At 40.7% G+C, this 20,463-nt stretch overlaps 1 protein-coding gene across 1 annotated transcript in view; it reads left to right on the top strand.

Annotated features, from left to right (window-relative positions):
* Positions 1 to 20,463, top strand: part of LOC126068238 (protein enabled homolog) — a 684,181-nt gene that overhangs the window by 647,942 nt on the left and 15,776 nt on the right. The window contains exon 4 of the mRNA XM_049870691.1: positions 16,005 to 16,178. Within this exon, the coding sequence (XP_049726648.1) occupies positions 16,005 to 16,178 (174 nt within the window). The remainder of the gene's footprint in view (positions 1 to 16,004; positions 16,179 to 20,463) is intronic.

Here is a 20,463-nt window from a genome sequence, read left to right as displayed (position 1 = left end):
TCCTGTTTTGCAGTCTGTGATAATTTTCATGGCTGGTAGAGCGTACATTGTTTGCTTTAGAATGAAAATGCCAGATTGTGCCCTTTGAAGTAGGAACTCAATAAGTGGTACTGGTATTAGAATGAGCTTGAGGCTAAAGACAAGTTATTCCTAGTACTTTGCCATACTTTGCGGCATGGAAACAGTAATTTTATAAAGTTTTCCACTAATAAGCCAATTCTTATGTCTTTGGCCTATGGGAATTAATTTTTTGCATACTGGGCCCAGCTGAAGTAGCTCATCACCTTAAGCTTATACTATTAACTTTGGTGATAGCCTTGAGTTTTCTGCCTTCTCAACTCAGCTCATTTGAATATTTTTAGTTACTGATGACTTTTAAAGTTCCAGCTAAGAGCTTTCTGCTGAACTCCAGATCCACAAAATTCTACTTGGTAGATACATGGACGTTTCAATGTCAATTGTGTTCAAAATTGAATTTATTAATATTTATGTTACCTCCCAATCATGATCACCTTTCTTCGCTTCCTTGTTATGGGTTGAATTTTTTTCCCCAAAATATGTGTTGGAATCCTAACCCCTGTACCTGTGGATGTGATCCTATTTGAAAATAGGGTTGTTTGTCACTCTAATGAGGACATACCCATGTTGCGTGTGACCTAAATCTAATTACTTTTAAGTTATAAAAAGAGCAGATGAGACACAGAGGCACAGACACGTGGGGGAAGACAGATGCCATGTGAGGACTGTCTACAAGCCAAGGAACTCCAAGGAACCAAAGAATGCTGGAGTCTTTGCAAGGAAGGAATCCACACAGCTGAGGGCCCGATTTGGACTTTCAGCCTTCAGAACTGGGAGAAAATACATTTTTGTTCTGTAAAGCCACCCCCTTGTGGTATTTCTGATACGGCAGCATTAGGTAACTAAGATATCCCCGTATCAGTGAATGCCATCATCTGCCACCCTGGAGTCATCCTTGATTCCTCATGCCTTCCCTTCTTCCCATTCCAGCAAGTCCTAATGACACCTTCTCTTAAATGTATCTCCGATGTGTCCACTTGAACTAATCCTGATTCAGACCAAACCACCTCTTGTCTGTACCACTGAATGATCATTCTAAGGAGACCCCCATCCGTTGACCTGGGCCTTTCCCCATCTGTTTTCCAGAGGGCTTCCAGAGTGATTATTGCTAAATGACAGTCCAGCTGTGTCACTCACCTGGTTAATTATTTCACTGTTTTCTCCTAGCCCTTGGGCTAAAATTTAAACCAGTAAAACTTTTCTGGACTTGTGCTCTCCCTGCCTTTTCATGCTCGTATTTCACCCTTCCTCCCTTTTAAGCCTTGACTTAACTGAAGTTCACACATTAACCCCATTATCTCTTGCCTCTGGGACTTCACACAATCAGGGCCATTCTTCCAGTACCCCCACTCCTCACTTATCAACATGGTTATGTTCCAAAGGCCAGGTCGTTATGCAAAAATCAGTGGCATGTGAAAATGGAGGACGATAACATCAAATCACAAGACGGAGGATGACTACATCATTACATAACTGCCAAATTACATCATTATGTAACTCCAAATTATATCATTACATAACTGCCAAACCACTTTGAATAATGGTCCAGCTAAGTTGAGAACATAACCTTAATCATCATAACCAGTGTTACTCCTTGGACCTTGGTGTTCATTACTGCCAGACGTACGTTATTAATATGCAAAATAATTGAATAGTAGATTTTTTGCTATTGTCATAAATGTGAAATGTCAGATAAGGAGATAGTCAATAAGTGAGGAGTGAGTGTATTTCCATACTCTCCTCTTCGAGGTCCTATTATACATATCACTTCTTTTGGGTTACACCCAGCAGTACATAAATCCTCCCTTGCAGGCTCCTTCCCCGGTGCCCCTGCTATCTATTCTCATTTCACTGAGTTCTTCCCCTTTAAAATAATTATATCACTATTTTTTTTGTTGTTTATTCAAAACACTGCCTTCCTTGGGACTTATTAATCTGTATGAAAGCAGGGTCTGTGTCTCTCATTCCCATGGTTATTGTCCCTGCCTATAAACCATATTGGCCCACAGTAGGCCCTCATTAAATTAACATTTAATAAATTGATGGATGACTCATATGGAGTACCTACTGTGTACTAGACATGGTGTCTGGTTGTGGGGATAAAAAGATTATTAATTTCTGCCCCAGCTTTACTTGAGTCTAGCATTTAAATTTCTCTTAAAACAGATAAACTAGCTCACCTCTTGACGTTACACTATTAAAAGACATATAAGAATCTTGTTCCATTTATCTTGGTGTTGTTTTTATAGGCTAATTTATTTTCGGGGAATCAGCCCTTCCAGTCACAGTCGCTCTGGGGCTGTGGGGCTGTCCTACAGGGATGTTCTCTGTGACTTTAACTTCCGGCACACTGATGCACAAACAGTAGTGTGCTTGGGCTCATTGAATGTGCACTGAGCCAGGAATCAGCTGTAAAGCGATTTTTAGAATGGAAAAAGAAAATAAGGATTAGAATCAATTACTCAGATGTGAAGAAATTACCTATTGCTGGGTTTTTTTTTTTTTTTTTCCATTTAGGGGGAAAGAGAAGGATGTAAGAAGGAAGGAAAGATGGAAGGAATGCAAGAAGGAAGGGATGAAGAAAGAAAGGATCAAAGGAGGGAAGGAGAAAGGGAAAGAGAGAAGGGAAGAAGACTTAGAGAAATTCTAGTTCCCACATATGGTTATGTGTGTCCTGTTTTAAAAGTCAAAAATAAGTAGTAACATTTTAAGTCAATAATAATAATATCTAAAGAGTGTTTTTTTTTTAAAGAGTGTAAGACCAAAAAAAAAAAAAAAAATCCAAAACCCGTTGTTGTCGAGTCGATTCTGACTCATAGCGACCCTATAGGACAGAGTAGAACTGCCCCATTCAGTTTCCGAGGAGTGCCTGGTGGATTCAAACTGCTGACCTTTTGGTTAGTAGCCGTAGCTCTTAACCACTGCACCACCAGGGTTTTCCAAGAGTGTAAAACCCTCTATTAAATGTTTCATTAACCTATGTCATTCCAGTGACAGTCTTAGGAAGTAGGTTCTCTTATTTGTCCAACTTTACAGATGAGGAAACTGAGGCACATGGAAGGCCTTTACCAAAGGGACTTTACCCCAGATTTTATAAACCTGGGGTGGGTATCAGAACCCAACTTTGATCATGTCAGTCAGCCCTACAGCCTGTGCTCTCAACCAGTTGTTCCTGCTGTTTCTCTTTCTTCGTTGTGTCTTTATGGAGTATCACCTCTGTGCCAGACACTCTTGAATACCTCATCTCATTGTAACCTTCAAAATAACCCAGGCTGCCTACGTTTTCAGCTGAGGTAAGAGTACAGAATTATGTAGTGACTTGCTCAAGATGACAGAAGGAGAAAGAGGCAGAGTCAAAATCTATGCTTAGGTGTTATTTGCATTCCCATCATAAGTATCTGAACGGTTCTCCAGAAGCGGATGTGAAAGTGAGATAATTGGAAATTTCCTCTCTATTCGCATGGATGCCACAACCCCCCTTTCCAATCTCCAAAGCCCTATTATTGTAATAATTAGTGCCAAGTAGTGGGAAAATTCTTCTTTTTTTAATCCGAATAGAGATTTACTCGTCACTAAGTGTTGTTGTTGTTAGGTGCCAACCAGTCAATTTCGACTCGTAGCAACCCCATGTGACAGAGTACAACTGCCCCATAGGATTTTCTAGGCTGTAATCTTTACAGAAGCAGATTGCTAGGTCCTTCTCCTACAGAGTTGCTGAGTTGATTAGAACCACCAATCTTTCGGTTAGCAGCTGAGTGCTTAACTGCTGCGCCACCAGGGCTCCTTAGTCACTAAGTATACCCCATTGCTCTCAAGTCAGTTGTGACTCACAGCGACCCTACAGGCAGAGTAAAACTGCCCCATAGGGTCTCCAAGGCCGTAATCTCTATGGAAGTAGATTACCACATTTTTTTCCTGCAGAGTGGCTGGTGGGTTAGAAGTGTTAACCTTTCAGTTACCAGCTGAGCTCCTAATCACTACGCCACCAGGGCGCCTTGGTCATTAAGTAAAAAAATAAATAAATAAAATAAATAGCAGTTCCCAATTTCTAGGAGAGAGTAGTACAGTCAGGGTGGGCGAAATGCCTGTCTAGTCCAGGAAGATACAAATGGGGTAGTGTCACCTGGTACAGCCTTATCAGCCTTGGGGTGTTCTTCATAGGGAGCTGTGAGAGCACCGGCCTGGCTGGCAAGGGCAGAAAATATGTCTGCTGGAGCATACTGAATGTTCTGTGACATTCCACCCTTTGAAGTTTTGAAGGTCAACGATAGCCATCAAGTGCCAGAAAGCACCAGGTTTTATGATTATTTTGTAAAAAGGGATCCCGATGAGCAAAGCACTTACGTGCTTTATGTTTACAAGTCACTGAAAAAGCCATGTTGGAAAAATAAAGACAACCCCTATGTTAAGAGAGCAACAATAACAACAACAACAAAAAAAAGCCTCTTTTTCCTCAGAGAGGCAAATCTGCTGAGACAAGGCAAGAGACTCTTCTTTGAGGAAGGTTATAAAAGATAATCTGTCAAAGAAGAGAAGACAACGTTTTCTGTTCCTCCAGGGTGATGGGGGGTGAGAACAGCTTAAAAGTTTCTACCCATTTCATTGTGGAGCCTCCTTCCTTTTGAGTGTCATGATTTAGATTCATTTTAAAAAGATTTATTTGAAAGAAGATTCTTATACCATAGGGTCAGTGTGTGTGTCTCTCTCAGGCCTTTGTAAATGAACAAAGTAACCACTTGTCCCACACATGGGGCAAAGAGAGGTTTGGTGTGGGTTTTGTTGTCCATTCAGGCTCTATTCAGCCCCTTGTAAGTGAAATCTTTTAGAAACCACACAGCGGGAATCCTTTGCTTGGGGCAGGGGGTGGGAAGGGAGCTTTGAAAAACCTATTGAAACTTTGAGAGTCGTTGGGTAGAAACTGTTCTTTTTGGACTTCCTCTTTTTTTTCTTTGGTAGTAGGGGAAATAAACACACGCAGGAAGTCATTTAGCCTTTCTGTGAACCTCATGTTGACGTTTGTTCACCAAAAAGTCAGTCCATTGTGGGTACTTAAAAAATATATGTAGGAGTGTGTATGTATGCAAGTATGCATGTATATATGCATGTATGTGCATATATGTTTGTGCGTGCATTTATATGTGTGTATAAATATTTTCTAATTCCCCCATATCACAATATAAGTAACCATTGCCCCTAAAAATAAAACTAACAGGGAAAAAAGAATAACACAAAACGTAGCTGTGTACGCCCTTTGCAATGCTGTGTTTTTAGGAGTAGAACCTAGACACATATTTTTGAACGCAGAATATTTAGCAGCAGGCTGGTTGGCCTTCCGCAGATGTACCTTGTAATGTCTTAAACTAATTCGGCTTGTCCCACAGTGCTATTATTTATGTATATAAAGTTTGCAGAATGCTTTTTATCTTGAGTTATATAATTCTTGGTTTAGAACTGAGGCAACTTTCATATATTAAGCGACGGATCTCTGAATCCCTAATGTATAAGAGGTTCAGAGTTCTGGGTCAACTGGAAATGCTGATTTAAAAGTCAAGGTAGGAGGGCAATAAATACATTTTACAGGAGGAAGTGAAGGTTCATGAACAAAGGGAATGCATGCCCGTGTCCAAAATGTAACTGCAAATGAGATTGTCATATGGGCCATTGGGTTGTTTGGAGAAGAAATCTGCTCAAATGAATGAAGGCAAAGGGGAGTCACTGGTAAAAAAAAAAAAAAAAAAAGCCACGGAACTCCTTTGACACATGTTACAGGCGTTATGGGAACCAGACCCAAAAAACCATCGAGTCTGACTCATAGCGACCCTATAGTACAGAGTAGAACTGCCCCATAAGGTTTCTAAGGAATGGCTGGCTGTTGGATTCCAACTGCCGACCTTTTGGTTAAGAGACGTTATCTCTTAACCGCTGTGCTATCAGGTCTCCGGGAAGGAGACAATCCCTGGTTTCTCTCTCCACCTGAGCCACCTGGTATCTCAAATCTGTGCATATCTGCACCTTTAACTGCCTTGTCAATGGCCATTTCATTGCCATTTCTACTCAAAATCACTTAAGCAGAAAGGAGGAATTGAGTAGGTACAGGAATATCTTACGGAATTCAGAATCAGGAGTGCACTCAGGTGTTGCAAGAAACTGGAGCCAAAAAGACTAAAAAGGCATCCAGAACTGAAGTTTTCCTTCCATATCCTTTGAAAAAGATCGTCTCTTCTTTCTGTTAGTATCTCTTTCTCCCTCTCTCCCCCACCTTGCTTACTCTCCCTCCTCTTCTGCCAGATATTTGTTTCTCCACTCACATAAACAACCCCCAGATCTTCCCTTATGTCTCTTCTTAGTTCAGGTACCTAATGGAGACTTATGATTCATAGAATGGCTATTCCATATTTCCGAGAGAAGTCATCTGATTGAGTCAGGTTGGCTCAGAGTCAGAATCAAGCTGGGGAAGTCACCTGAAACAACCAGGTCTGTAGGGTCAATATGAGTCAGATTTGACTTGACAATGGGTTTTGGGTTTTATATAGGAATATGAAGGTCCCTGGGTGGTACAAATGGCTTGCAGTAGGTTACTAACCCAAAAGTTCCAATACACCCAGTGGTGCCATGGAAGAAAATCTTGGCAACCTACTTTCATAAGATTATAGCCATTGAAAACCTTATGGAATGCAATTCTGCTCTGACACATTTGGGGTTGCCATGAGCTGGAAGCAACTTGAGGGCAGTGGGTGTATAGGGATATGGGGGCAGTGATGGTTCAGTGGTAGAATTCTTACCTTCCATGTGGGAGAACCAGGTGTGATTCCTACCTAATGCATCCCATGCACAGCCATCACCTGTCTGTCACTGGAGGCTTGTGGGTTGCTATGATGCTGAGAAGGTTTCAGGAGAGCTTCCAGACTAAAAGGGACTAGAAAGAAAGGCCTGGCAATCTACTTCCGAAAATCAGCCCATGAAAACCTTAAAGATCACAACTCTCCAATCTGCAAATGATTATAGGAATGGTACAGGACCGGGCAGCATTTCATTCTGTTGTGCATGGGGTCACCATGAGTAGGGAGTGACTCAGTGACAGCTGGCAACAACAATGAATGTAGAGGTATGCTTCAGCAGGAGCTGTGGGTAGGCTAGCTGGGATCCTATTGCAATAATTATAGGACTTTGCTCTGTAGGAGCCCTGGTGGCTCAGTGGTTAAAGCACTTGGCTGCTAACCAAAAGGCTGGTGGTTTAAACCCATCAGCCGCTCTGTAGGAGAAAGGTGTGGCAATCTGCTACCATAAAGATTTACAATCTTGGAAACCCTATGGGCAGTTTTACTTGGTCCTCCTACAGGGTCGCTGTGAATCAGAATTCAGCTCCACAGTGGTGGGTTTTGGTTTTGCTTGTTACTTCTTGTTGTTGTTACTAGGTGCTGTTGAGTCAGTTCCGACTCATAGTGACCCTACACACAACAGAACGAAATGCTGCCCGATCCTGCGCCATCCTTACAATCGTTGTTATGCTTGAGCTCGTTGTTGCAGCCACTGTGTCAATCCACCTCACTGAGGGTCTTCCTCTTTTCTGCTGACCCTGTTCTCTGCCAAGCATGATGTCCTTCTCCAGGGACTGATCCCCCCGACAACGTGTCCAAAGTATGTAATGCGCAGTCTCACCATCCTTGCCTCTAAGGAGCATTCTGGCCACACTTCTTCTAAGACAGATTTGTTCGTTCTTTTGGCAGTCCATGGTATATTCAATGTTCTTCACCAACACCACAATTCAAAGGCGTCAACTCTTCTTCGGTCTTCCTTATTCATTGTCCAACTTTCATGTGCATATGATGTGATTGAAAATACCATGGCTTGGGTCAGGCACACCTTAGTCTTCAGGGTGACATCTTTGCTCTTCAACACTTTGAAGAGGTCCTTTGCAGCAGATTTGCCCTATGCAATGCGTCTTTTGATTTCTTGACTGCTGCTTCCATGGCTGTTGATTGTGGATCCAAGTAAAATGAAATCCTTGACAACTTCAATCTTTTCTCCGTTTATCATGGTGTTGCTCATTGATCCAGTTGTGAGGATTTTTGTTTTCTTTCTGTTGAGGTGTCATTCATACTGAAGGCTGTGGTCTTTGATCTTCATTAGTAAGTGCTTCAAGTCCTCTTCACTTTCAGCAAACAAGGTTGTGCCATCTGCATAATGCAGGTTGTTAATGAGTCTTCCTCCAATCCTGATGCCCCATTCTTCTTCATATAGTCCAGCTTCTCGGATTATTTGTTCAACATACAGATAAAATAGGTATGGTGAAAGAATACAACCCTGACCCAAACCTTTCCTGACTTTAAACCAATGAGTATCCCCTTGTTCTGTCCGAACAACTGCCTCTCGATCTTTGTAAAGGTTCCTCAAGAACACAATTAAGCGTTCCGGAATTCCCATTCTTCGAAATGTTATCTATAGTTTGTTATGATCCACACAGTGAAATGCCTTTGCATAGTCAATAAAACACAGGTAAACATCCTTCTGGTATTCTCTGCTTTCAGCCAGGATCCATCTGACATCAGCAATGATATCCCTGGTTCCACGTCCTCTTCTGAAACCAGCCTGAATTTCTGGCAGTTCCCTGTTGATATACTGCTGCAGCTGTTTTTGAATGATCTTCAGCAAAATTTTGCTTGCATGTGGGAGCTTGTGTGTTGCTGTGATGCTGGAAGCTATGCCACCAGTATCCAGATACCAGCAGGGTCACCCATGGAGGAGAGGTTTCAGCTGACCTTCTAGACTAAGACAGACTAGGAAGAAGGACCCGGCAGTCTACTTCTGAAAACCATTAGCCAGTGAAAGCCTTACAAATAGCAGCGGAACATTGCCTGATATAGTGCTGGAAGATGAGTCCCCCAGGTTGGAAGGCACTCAAAAGATGACTGGGGAAGAGCTGCCTCCTCAAAGTAAAGTCAGCCTTGCTTGTTAGTACCTCAGCATATTCCATAGATTTTAATATTATTTATTACAAAGACATACATTCTCTCTCAGAGTAACTTTTGCAAAAAATAAAGAATAACTTTTGCAGTATTGTTAGGTTGCCATTGGAATAACCTTAAAGTAAATTTTTAAACTGTATTTCTAGAATTATCTCACAATTTCTTCCTGCCAAGGAAGAATTCACTGATGGAGACTGAGCACCTTTTGAAGGTGACAGATGTAGGCAGCGTGAATTGGCTATCGTGTCATCACTGATAATTAAACGTGGGTTAACTGTAACATTAAAGATATTACCAACAGGGAGAGATGATATTTTATGAAAGAGTTGTTCTCATACCTCCATCTCAAACGATCTTAAGCCCTTTTTAGATCATCAACTTTGTTTCTGTTTACATTAACACATACCTGTCATAGTGTCTGTTTTCATCTCTTTCAGAGTAGACCATGTGGTTTAGTCCTAAATTTTATTCTTTGGCGATGGTAAGTTGCTAATAAAATAATCAATTCTAATTTTGTCATCTCTGAATTCATAATCTTAGCCCTGAATCCTTACTAGCTGTGTTTCCTTAGGCAAGTTGCCTAACCTCTGTAAGTCTCATCTCCTTTGGCAGTAAAAGGTGATTAATAGCACCTATGTCACTAGAATTATTCTGAGAATACAGAGAGACAGTGCATGAGAGACATATAGCAGCATAAGTGTGCAGTTGCCATTGCTGTTACGATTATCATCATTGCACTCATTAGTCTCAGAGAGGTGGTTGTAGCAGCTGCGTCTTGGCGGCTGCATCAGGTTCCCCCTCCCCATCTCTGGCTTCTCTCTGATTTCAGCTGTGACTGTGATGGAGGCGGTAGTCCTTTTAAGGGAAACCCTTACCCAGTGAGGAACAGAACAAAGCTACTTGACAAACTCCCCACTCTCCCACCTTTCAGTGGACAATTCTGAGAGCCATTTTGAACGTTCTCAGAGGTCCCAGCAGAATCCAGAGCCTTATACCTTACGGCATAGATCTCAGTAACGCACATTTACACAGGTTTTTCTTCCTTTTCTGTCCTACTCTCTCTGTTCCTTTTCTCTTATATTTTGTGAATCTGCTTTAGGAAGGACCCAATTAAGACAGTGCTATATATATATATATTTTTTATAGTAGAGTAGTTGAAACAGTTTCTGCAGTCACCTGCCTGAGTTTGAATTCCAACTCAGTTACTTAGTATCGATGTAACATTACATGGTTAACTTATCTCATTTCTTTGTGCCTCAATATTCTCCCTATAAAATGCAGACAGTAATAGTCACTGCCTCATAATATTGTATTGTTATGACACATATATGAGTTAATCGAGCCTAGATATAAAGCAATTAGACCAGTGTCTGACAGGTCGTAAGTTGCATGTATGTGTTAGCTAGAACATCAGCCCCCTGTAGCACTCATTCCATTGCGTCTAGTAATCTTACTGGGTTGATTATTCCCTTCTCCCTCATTTCTTTCTTTCTTTTTTTTAGTTGAAGTTTCCTCCTGCTCCTCTTTTTATATTCCTTTTGTTTGCTAATGCCGACTGAGTAGAGAAATCAGCAAGTGTTCCCTGGAGCTTTGTAATTTCTGGAAGCGTGTAAGAGGGCTTTTGTACTGTGCTCCATTTTTCTTGCTCCAGCAGCCCTGACCCCTGATCTGCTGGCAGATACTGGATAATGCTGCCAGCTTTTGGTTATTCAGGGGCTTTTTATCCAGACTCTGCTCTCCTCTCTGGCTGCCTGCCTTTTGCCTGTTAGGTGCTCTCTGGCGTTGTTCTCACAGGGTGCGCGCCAGGGAGGGAAAAGGCAGTGAAACTTAGATTAGCCAATTATGGGGTCTAGAAAATTAAAATTTTTGGACCATTGGGTTTCAGTTTCCTTAGCCATCTCTATCCTTTGTTACCATGGAAAGTTCAGAGTCAGTCTTTTACAATGCAGCGTAGTTTTCTTTGATTGAGATACAATTAAGACATAGTAAAATGCTCAGATCTTCAGTGTTCAGTTTGATGTGTTTTGGCAAATGAGTCCATTTGGGTAATGACCACTCAAAATGAGATAACAAGCATTTCTATCATCCCAGAAAATTACCTGATTCCCGTTTGTAATGAATGCCTCTCACCTTGCCCAGCAACCACTTTCTGATTTCTAGTACTATTGTGGTTTTCCTCTTTCTGGGTTCCAGTGAATGAAATCATACCTCCAAACCCATTGGTGCTGAGTCAATCTCAACTCATGGCGACCCCATAGGACAGAGTAGAACTGCCCCATAGGGTTCTCAAGGAGTAGCTGGTGGATTTGAACTGATGACCTTTTGTTTAGCAGCCTATCTATTAACCACTGTGCCTCCAGGGCTCTGGAATCAGACATACCTATTCTTTTTTGCCTGTCTTCTTTCACTTCGCATATTTTTGAGATTCACTCATTTGTTAAATGTATCAGAAGTTTGTCCTTTTTTATTTCTGATTAGCAAGTCATAATATGTATATACTTCATTTCTTTTATCCTTTCTTCTATTGATGGACATTTGAATAATTTCCAATTTGGGGGCTATTATGAACATGGCTGGTAGGCACATTCCTGTAAAAGTTCTTTTGTGTACATATATTTTTTCAGTTCTTTTGGGAAAATAGGGGAAGAATTGCTGGGTCATAAGGTAAAAGTATGTTTAGTTTTATAAGAAATTACCAAACAGTTCTCTGAAGTAGTTGTACTATTTCACCCTGCCAGCAGAAATGCGTGGAGGTTTCAGGTCCTCAAATCTCACCAATACTTAGTATTGTTAGTCTTTTTTAATTTTATCCGTTCTTGTAGGTGTGGAATGCTATTTTATTGTAGCTAAATTTATTTTTCCGTAAGGACTAATGATTTTCAGATCTTTTTCACATGCTTACTGGCCATCCCAGTATGTTCTTTTGTGAGTTGTCTTTTTGAGCCTTTAATGGTACTATAGTCAAGTCAATTTGACCAATATTTTTGAGTTTCTCTTCTCAATCACTCAAAAGGAAAATATGAATGTCTGGGATCCTATGGGAGATGCAAAGATATTCAAGGAATAATGCCAGCAGTGGCAGATGCTCTCGTTGCTCTGCCCCTACGTTCTTGGCACTTAGTTTCCCAGGGCGTACCAATGGTGTTTCGGGACTCTCTACTTGAGACCTTTCTTTTGGCCTACGTGCCAGGCAGAAGTGCCAAGGAATTAATGCCCCCAGGGCAGCCCTCAGCCAATGATGGATAGAAATTGGAGGACAAATATCCCACATTCCTTGCACTTTGGTTAGAATAACTCTGAGACATCTATACAATCTCCCAGAGTACCCCATTGGAAATGAGCCTCAACTCAATAATTGAGTTGTCCATAGTAATAACTTATTCAGTAATGAAAATGTACTGGACCACTTTTCTTCCTTTCTCTGTCACATTTACCATTCACCTGCTGATTACCCCGGGATCACTTTAAAAATGAACTACTTATACTCGCGTTCTTGTATTGTGATCACAACCTGAGGCATCTCTCCCAAAGGATGTGAGTTGGAAGATAAGAGTTGTGTGTGAAGGACAAATTAAGAATTTTGATCAGCATATGAGTTATGCTAGTGAAGTTATGAAAATGATTTCCTGGATGGCCATGCAAATAAAAGGAATTGATGAACATGGAAGAAAATCAGTAACGTCATTTCCAAGTAGAAGGAAAAATCTCTATGGTCTGGTGGTTGGGGCTGTTGGAACAGGTTTTGCAGAAAAGGTGGAGTCTGGCAGAGTCGTTGAAATATGATTTGAGGGGGGGAGAATATTCTAGGAATTGATGGGTTGTGGCAATGATATAGACATACTTGCCATATTTCAAGCAACAATGTACCTGAAGCTCGAGATTATATGGAAAGGAACAAAATATAAGCCTTGCAATGTTGGCTAGGATAAAATTTGAGAAAATCTTAAATGAGAGACTAAGAAGTTTGACCTTCGTCTTGGAGGTTTTTAGAAAGGCTAACCTAAAGTTGGAACCCTGTTGGTACAGTGATAAGAGCTTGGCTGCTAACCAAAAGGTTGGCAGTTTAAATCTCCCAGCCGCTCGTTGGAAACCCTATGGGGCAGTTTTATTCCATCCTGTAGAGTTGCTATCGGTTGGAATCAACTCTACAGCAATGTTTTTTTTTTTTTTTTTTTTAATTAACCTGAAGTCATTGTTCAGGGTCAATTAAGGCTTAAGGTAGAAAGTTTCCATGCAGTTTCAGTGGCCCTGACATAAACTAATAAAATCCTAAAAATGGATATTAGTAAAGGAGGAAAAAAAGAAAACATGAAGTCAAGAGCTATTAAAAAGATTCAATAGAATTTGGTGACACTTGTAATAAAAGTTGGGGAAAAGATAAATGAGTCAAAGTTGTTCTAAGGCTTCAGTGCAGTTGGCTTAGAAATATGATTATAAGATTAACAAAAATAAATTATGAGGGAAGTAAAACTTTAGAGTAAGACAACTAATTCATTTAATTTTATGCATGGTAATTTCAACTTTGGTTCCCCTTATGGTGATAGTTATGCATCTATAACCAGAAGATATTTTAAGATTTAGGGCTGGGATTGAGAGAGTTTGGACTGTTAAATTATATCTGTGAGTCACCCACGAATATGGAGAAAAAAAGAAAAAGAGAAGCTAGTAGGTGATACAGGAGGGAACTAGTGAGAAGGATCATAGTGTCAAAGGGAAAGACAATTTCAATAAGTGGGGATAAACAATACTAGAGGTTTCCAAGGTCAAAGAAGGTGAAGACTCCTTAGAACTGTGGAAGAAGGTAATACATGATCTTGACTTCAGCAGGTTCAGCTTGGTTGGAGAGCTGTGATTTACATATACAGAGAACAGTACAAAACACTATAATCACATGGAAAAGTTTGGGGATCACTGTGAGGGCTACCTGAGAGTAGGAAGGCAAGGGGTCAGCATAAGCCAGAAGCATCAGGAATGGGCCCAAGGAGGAGGTCAAATTTGAGCGCGAGCATTGCAGAAGAGGAAGAGAATGGGATTTTCGGGGGGAGACCACCATGAATAAATCACAAAGGAGACACTGATGCCACTTGGGGTGATAATTAAACTATGAGGTAAGGGTATTTACAAGCTTACTTATGGATACCATACCTGCTTTTCCAAGAATTTTAAGGCATCTAAGCTAATCTCAATGTGACGTTAGATAAGGGCTGACTAACCATGTTGACTTCAAGGCCTTGTCTTGAAGTAGTTACTTACAGAGTTCACTGAGTTGGTAAGAGAGATTGATTTTAATAACCATAGACATAGAGAGGAAACCAAGACACTTCCAGGGCCAAAGGTAAGATTTGTGGTGGATTCATTTAGTTTTTGAAGTGATTGCGTGCATGGTACAAAAAAACAGAAGTCATTATGTAAATACAGAGCTTCAGTACTTAAAACCACCCAAATGTCCTATTTTTATAAAAGTCCACAGCTACTTCTCCAGCTCATGTTTGTCCTGGGGAGATAGGCAGTAATAATGACCTTTTTATTACCACATCAGCACATCTCTTTAAACTCTTGAACAGTTGGGTAGCATGCTTGGTTACGGAGATGATAGCAATGGGGGTGAGGGAAAACAGGCAGCCAGATAAATTTGCTACTTTAACAAGGCTGCATTCTTCCCATTTTGGAGTTAAATATTTTAGGTTGGTAACTACCACCAAAACACAGATTTCAATTTTCTTTCCCTTTTCCAAACACTTTGAGGCAATTGTAAGAGAGTTGGCTCTGCCTCGTGTGTTTGAATTGTTGACGTTCTTACTTTCATTTAGTGACCCCAGGATGCCCAAACTTGACTTCAGAAAACTGTCCTTCTAAGTGTCTAGTGGTATCAGAATCTAACCCAACGGGAAACACGATCTGGGGTAAAAATTTCTTCCCCACTGGGTTTCCTGAAAATAATGGCCATGAGATTAGCACATTTTCCCAGTGATTAAGTTGGCATGTGCCCATAGATTTATAAATAGAATTTATTGTGAAAGTTACTCTGCTACTTGGGTAAGTGGCTATTGCAATTTGATGATAGAAAGCACTCTCTGAAAAGAAGCTATTATGTGCTTTATATGCCATGGCCGTCTGAGGACAAGGCAGGACAGAAGATACAAGTGAGTTTTGTTTTCAGCTAATTTTACCCTATATGCAGTTATGAATACCCAGATATGTTTGACATTTGACAAATTGACTGATATTTTCCTACTCCTCTACTGACCTATTTTTAATTACAATGGTAGGGTAGGTTGGGGGTAAATGCTGATTTCAAAGGCTTCACCATTTTGCTGTGGAACGGTGACATGTTGGAATGTCTCCAGACTTCTGCTGGTCTCTTCTGCGAAAGAGAAATAGATTCATGGAATTTGAAGACCATTTAGAGTCAGGCATCAGTCTGTGCCTCAATCCAACCCTCATAAACTAAGATTTGTGTTTACTGCATTCAGATGAAGCTAATGGTGAATTTCTACAATGAATGCTGGATGAAAGGACATTTATGTAATTGAAAATGTCACCTTTACTGTTACCATTGAAACATACCTCATTTCTGAAGGACGAAGTTGCATATTGCAACTAGTAAAAGAAAAAAAAAAAGTGTTTTCAATAAGATCAATTTCATTTAGCCTTTGTGCTTTTTATCTATTGAAATTCTAATAGTGAGAAAACACTTTTATCCTGGTGGCACAGTGGTTAAGGGCTAGGATTGCTAATCAAAAGTTGGCAGTTGAAATCCACTAGTTGCTCCTTGGAAACTTTATGGGGGCAGTTCTACTCTGTCCTTTCCTAGTCAGAACAGTATTTAGCGTGTCCTCTTATGACACCAGCCATTTCCCTTTACCAGCTGAGCCCTGTGCTGTGATTGTATATGCTGTGATAGCTGGCTTGGGTCTTATGCAGAGCTGTCTTTACATTGCATTTCTTTCTTCTTGATAGTCTAGCTCCACAGTGAGAGCCTATCCACCTAGTAAGTCACGAGTGACCATGAGCCCTGGCTTCAGCTCCCAGTGGAATAGCAGCCAACCAGCTTGGAATACATATTCCTTCCCAAGAGCAAGCTTGCACTACCAGTCCCATGCCAGCTACACCTACTGTACTGGACACCCAGCTGTAAGTACTCTACTTTCCTGCGTTTAGCAAATTGCATGACTTTATTAGTCTCTTCTGAATGCAGAGGAAGTAGCTTTCCATTAATTGGGCTGTTTTTGCAATGCTATGACTCTCCTAAGGCAAGAGTACGCTGCTCTTGAGTAAAAGAAATGAGCAATGGAGAATGTGTTAAGTGCTTAAATGACATATGTCTGAATGATTTTTGCTGAAAATTGATGTTTCATTTGAAGTTATTTCAAGAGGATGTAGGTTGGTAGAATTTTTGGAATGGTGTTGGTATGGCAACTGATGTATGTGTGTCTCTGGTTTTATGACTGTGGCTTCTTCCTTGTGAATTTAATTTGTTGAGTTTTCTCCGGCAAAGGGTGGCTTTCAAAATGGCACAGAGTAGGCACTGAAACCTGAATGTCCCCAACTTTATGGGTGGCCTTGTTGATAGAGTAATACAGGTGAAGATATATAGATATAAATTTATCAACAGATTCCTACTATAAAGGACTCTGAGGGTGTTGGCACAGATGACTTGAATGGTGAAAGAAATAAACCTTCAGTAGAGGAGACATGAACTCATGAAATTTGAGGACCTTTTAGAAGACAGCACCTGTTTCCATCAGTATGTTTTTCCGTGTTTCAACCCAGTCCTCAAAAACTAAGCTTTTTGTGTTATGGCAAATTACATTTTGAACAGTTCGTCATGAATATTACATAGAATGAGCTCTACTTATTGCTGAAAATCCAAGCACAAGGTAGTAAGAGACCTCCCTTAGGCAACTTGTGTGCCACTAATAGTAACTCCTACAACTCGTCAGTAAGCGTAGACGTAAATTCTTCAGCCTTTTAGGAGGCCCATGTGGACCTCTGAATTTGGGCTGTCTTGTTTGCATTTGAAGGTTATGAAATTATATATGTCTGGCGCTCCTAAATTGAGAGAATGTGTCTCAAATATCATGCCATAGAGTCACTTAAAAGAAGATCCAAGGAATCCACTCAAAATGTAAATGAGTGTAACTTTGTTAAAAGGCAATTTGGAATAGCTATTAAAATTTAAATTGCACATACCTTTTGACTCACTAATTAAACTTTTTGGAATTTAACTGGACGTGTACAGGGGTGTGTGCACCAGGACGGTTTAAAACAAGATTTCTGAAATGACTTGCAAAAGAACCTAAATAACCATCATTCATTTTCATCCACCCATCTTTACATCAATTTTCATCCACCTATCCTTTCTTTATCCTTACATCAAACGTTTATGAAGCATTGATTGTAAGCACTTACTCTGTTCCAGCATTCTTCTAGAGGAAAGAGGCATAGGAATAAATAAGACCAATTCTCTGCTTTCAAGGAACTTCCATTCTAAATAATGGAGAAGAGAGTAGTTACATAAATATGCGTATTAGTAAGTAAAAGAAGCAAGCAAACAAGAAAAATATACAGTAGCTGTCAATGCTTTGCAGAAACTTAAAATAGGTTGAGGTGACAGAGCATGACTAGGTGGCTACTTGAGAGTATGTGGTCAGCCCAGTACTCACCTCTGAGCCCAGGTTTTATCTGAGATTTGAAAGAAGAGAGGATCCAATCATGCAGAGTTAAGGAGGAAGAGCATTGCAAGAAGGAGAGGAAACAGCATGGAGGACTTAAGGCAGGATGAGCACAGATGTGTACAGGACAGGAAGAAAGCTCGTGTGCCTGGAGCTTAGTTGGGGGAGAATGGACTGAGATGAAGCCAGAAAGAAAGGCTGGGGCCAGAACATGCAGAGCTTTGTAATCCAAAGTCAGGCTTCTGGATCTTATTTAAAAGTGATGGAAAGCCATCGGAGTATTTTAAGCAAGTAAATGATATGACATAATTTAAATCTATTTAGGAATCACTGTGGCTACTGGATGGAGAATTTCTGGTAGAGGATCAAGGAAGAAGGCAGGAAGTCATGTTAAGAGGATATTACCCACACATACATGCTTCCACTGGTCTTAGTACAGGGCTGAGAGATGTTGAGTGCTCAATAAATGTCAGCTACTTTCAGATGACCTTCAAGCAAATAAGAGAAAGTACCTGTGTGTGTGTGTGTGTGTGTGTGTGTGTGTGTGTGTGTGTAGTTCTGAATAGTGGAATTAAAATTCTGCAGTGAGAGGAAGACTCTTCCTTGTATATCCTTTGAGCTGCTTGCTGCAACTTGTTGTCATAATAATAGAAAGAGACAAACTTTTCTTTTGTAAACAATTCCATATCAAAACTGTCTCATTAGCTTTTTCCTTCAAGTCATTATTTGTCAAGCCAGCCAATGACAAATTACACTTAATGAAGTGTTACAGTTTATATCCTTATTGGCTTCAAGGTCATCTAAAAGTAGCTGACGTTTATTGAGCACTTAATATTTCTAAGCACTGCACTGAGCACCTTTACGTGCATTATTTATCTTTTTTATTTTCACAGTAGCCCTAGGAGGTAGGTACTATTATTATCATCATTTTAGAGATTGGTGTAATAAAGCTCAGAAAAATTAAGGGCTTGCCCCAGGTTACACAGCTAGCAGGGGAGCCTGAGATCCAAACGCTGGCTGTCTCACCTACAGTGATCTTATTCATTTTATTGTATTGCTCCCTTGACGATGACTCTCTGTCTTTATTTACACACTGAGGACAATTCCATGATTGTACCCAAGATAGAACTCTTTGTAATTTCACTGAATTTAGATATGCATGTTACTTCTTAGAGAAGTGTTGGTTTCTAACATATGTGATCTAAGGTCTAAGGGTAAGGATGAGAAATAGATGCTGTCTTGTCTTAGAAACCATTGGGTTAATTACAGAATGGTTAGCCCCTTTTGGGCTTCAGAGGAGGCCTCGTAGTGCAGTGGTTACGTGTTGGGCTGCTAACCAAAAGGTCGACAGTTCAAGTCCACCAGCTGCTCCTTGGAAGCACTATGGGGCAGTTCTACTCTGTCCTGTAGGATCGCTATGAGTCAGAATCGACCCGGCATCAATGGCTTTAGGTGCTTCGATACCCAGCAACTGATGCTTTCATTTGTCACCTGCGAGTAAAGCAAATCAAATATGGGAAATAGAAGAAAAAAAGGGAAGATGCTTAGAAAATACCTACCGTGTTGCACTTCTGATTTGCCTTCTTCTATTATTTCAACATTTCAACTTTTCTTCTCTTTCATATTTCTTTCCGTACCTCATGAGATGAGGGCAAATTCTTGACTCCAAGATCAGTGTTCATTTAGCTCTACGGCAGCTTTGTAAAAAGAATTATATCATCTGAAAACAAGACAGAGTGTCAGTCTAGGGAGACTTGAGAGGCGAGTTAGGATGACAGCAACCAAAAACGTTGCCTAGTTCATGATTTTTACTTGCATCCATCCTGCCCCTCAAAGTACTGTGGAAGTGTTTGGAGTTCCAAGATATGAGAGTGGTCTGTGGTCACCATGCACTGTTAGGTTCTCAGAGGTTTTGTGGTTAAAACCACAGAAACGGAATTCTTGTCTGCATAGATGCCCAGTGATTTTCTGGAGTCATATAATTTAGTAGCCTTTAATGAAGCTACAAAAGCGCTGCCTGCCTCATGAGCCTGGGCCCTTTTCTCCCAGTGACTACTTTTGATTGAAGGTTTTCAGCTCTTTAACTCATTTCCTGGGATTACAAGGGAGTCAGCCAAGGTGGTATTTGTATAGGGAGGAGATGTGACTTAAAGGACCCCCCTTTGCCTCCATTCCCAGGCTGCTAAGGAATCCCAATACATTACAAGTATCTGTTAGTTAACTTGAACTTGATAAAAAACTGAATCAAACCCGTTGCTGTCAAATTGATTCTGACTCATAGCGATCCTATAGGAGAGAGTAGAACTGCCTCATGGGATTTCCAAGGAGAAGTTGGTGGATTCGTACTGCTGACCTTTTGGTTAGCAGCCAAATGCTTAACCACTGTGCCACTGGTGCTCCTTGAACTTGACAACTTTGTGAAAACTTCAGAATACAGTTAAGCCTCTACCTGGCCAAATCAGGATTTTTTCAGAGCCCTTTTGTACATCACTGTATTAGTTTCCTCTGGCTGCTATAACAAATGACCACAAACTTGGCTGTTTAAAGCAACATACATTTATTCTCCTACAGTTCTGGAGGTCAGAAGTCCAAAACAGGTTTCACTGGGCCGAAAGCAAGGTGTCAGCCAGTCTGTATTCCCTCCAGACGTTCAAGGGGAGAGTCGGTTTCCTCATTTTTTTCAGCGTCTAGAGCCCCATTTCTTGGCTTATGGCCCCTTCCTCCATCTTGAATCCCAACAGCAT

The sequence above is a fragment of the Elephas maximus genome, chromosome 27 (genome assembly GCF_024166365.1).
Source record: "Elephas maximus indicus isolate mEleMax1 chromosome 27, mEleMax1 primary haplotype, whole genome shotgun sequence".
Taxonomy (NCBI): Eukaryota; Metazoa; Chordata; class Mammalia; order Proboscidea; family Elephantidae; genus Elephas; species Elephas maximus.
Note: the sequence above shows the minus strand (reverse complement) of the source record. Positions and strands in the feature narration are given on the sequence as shown.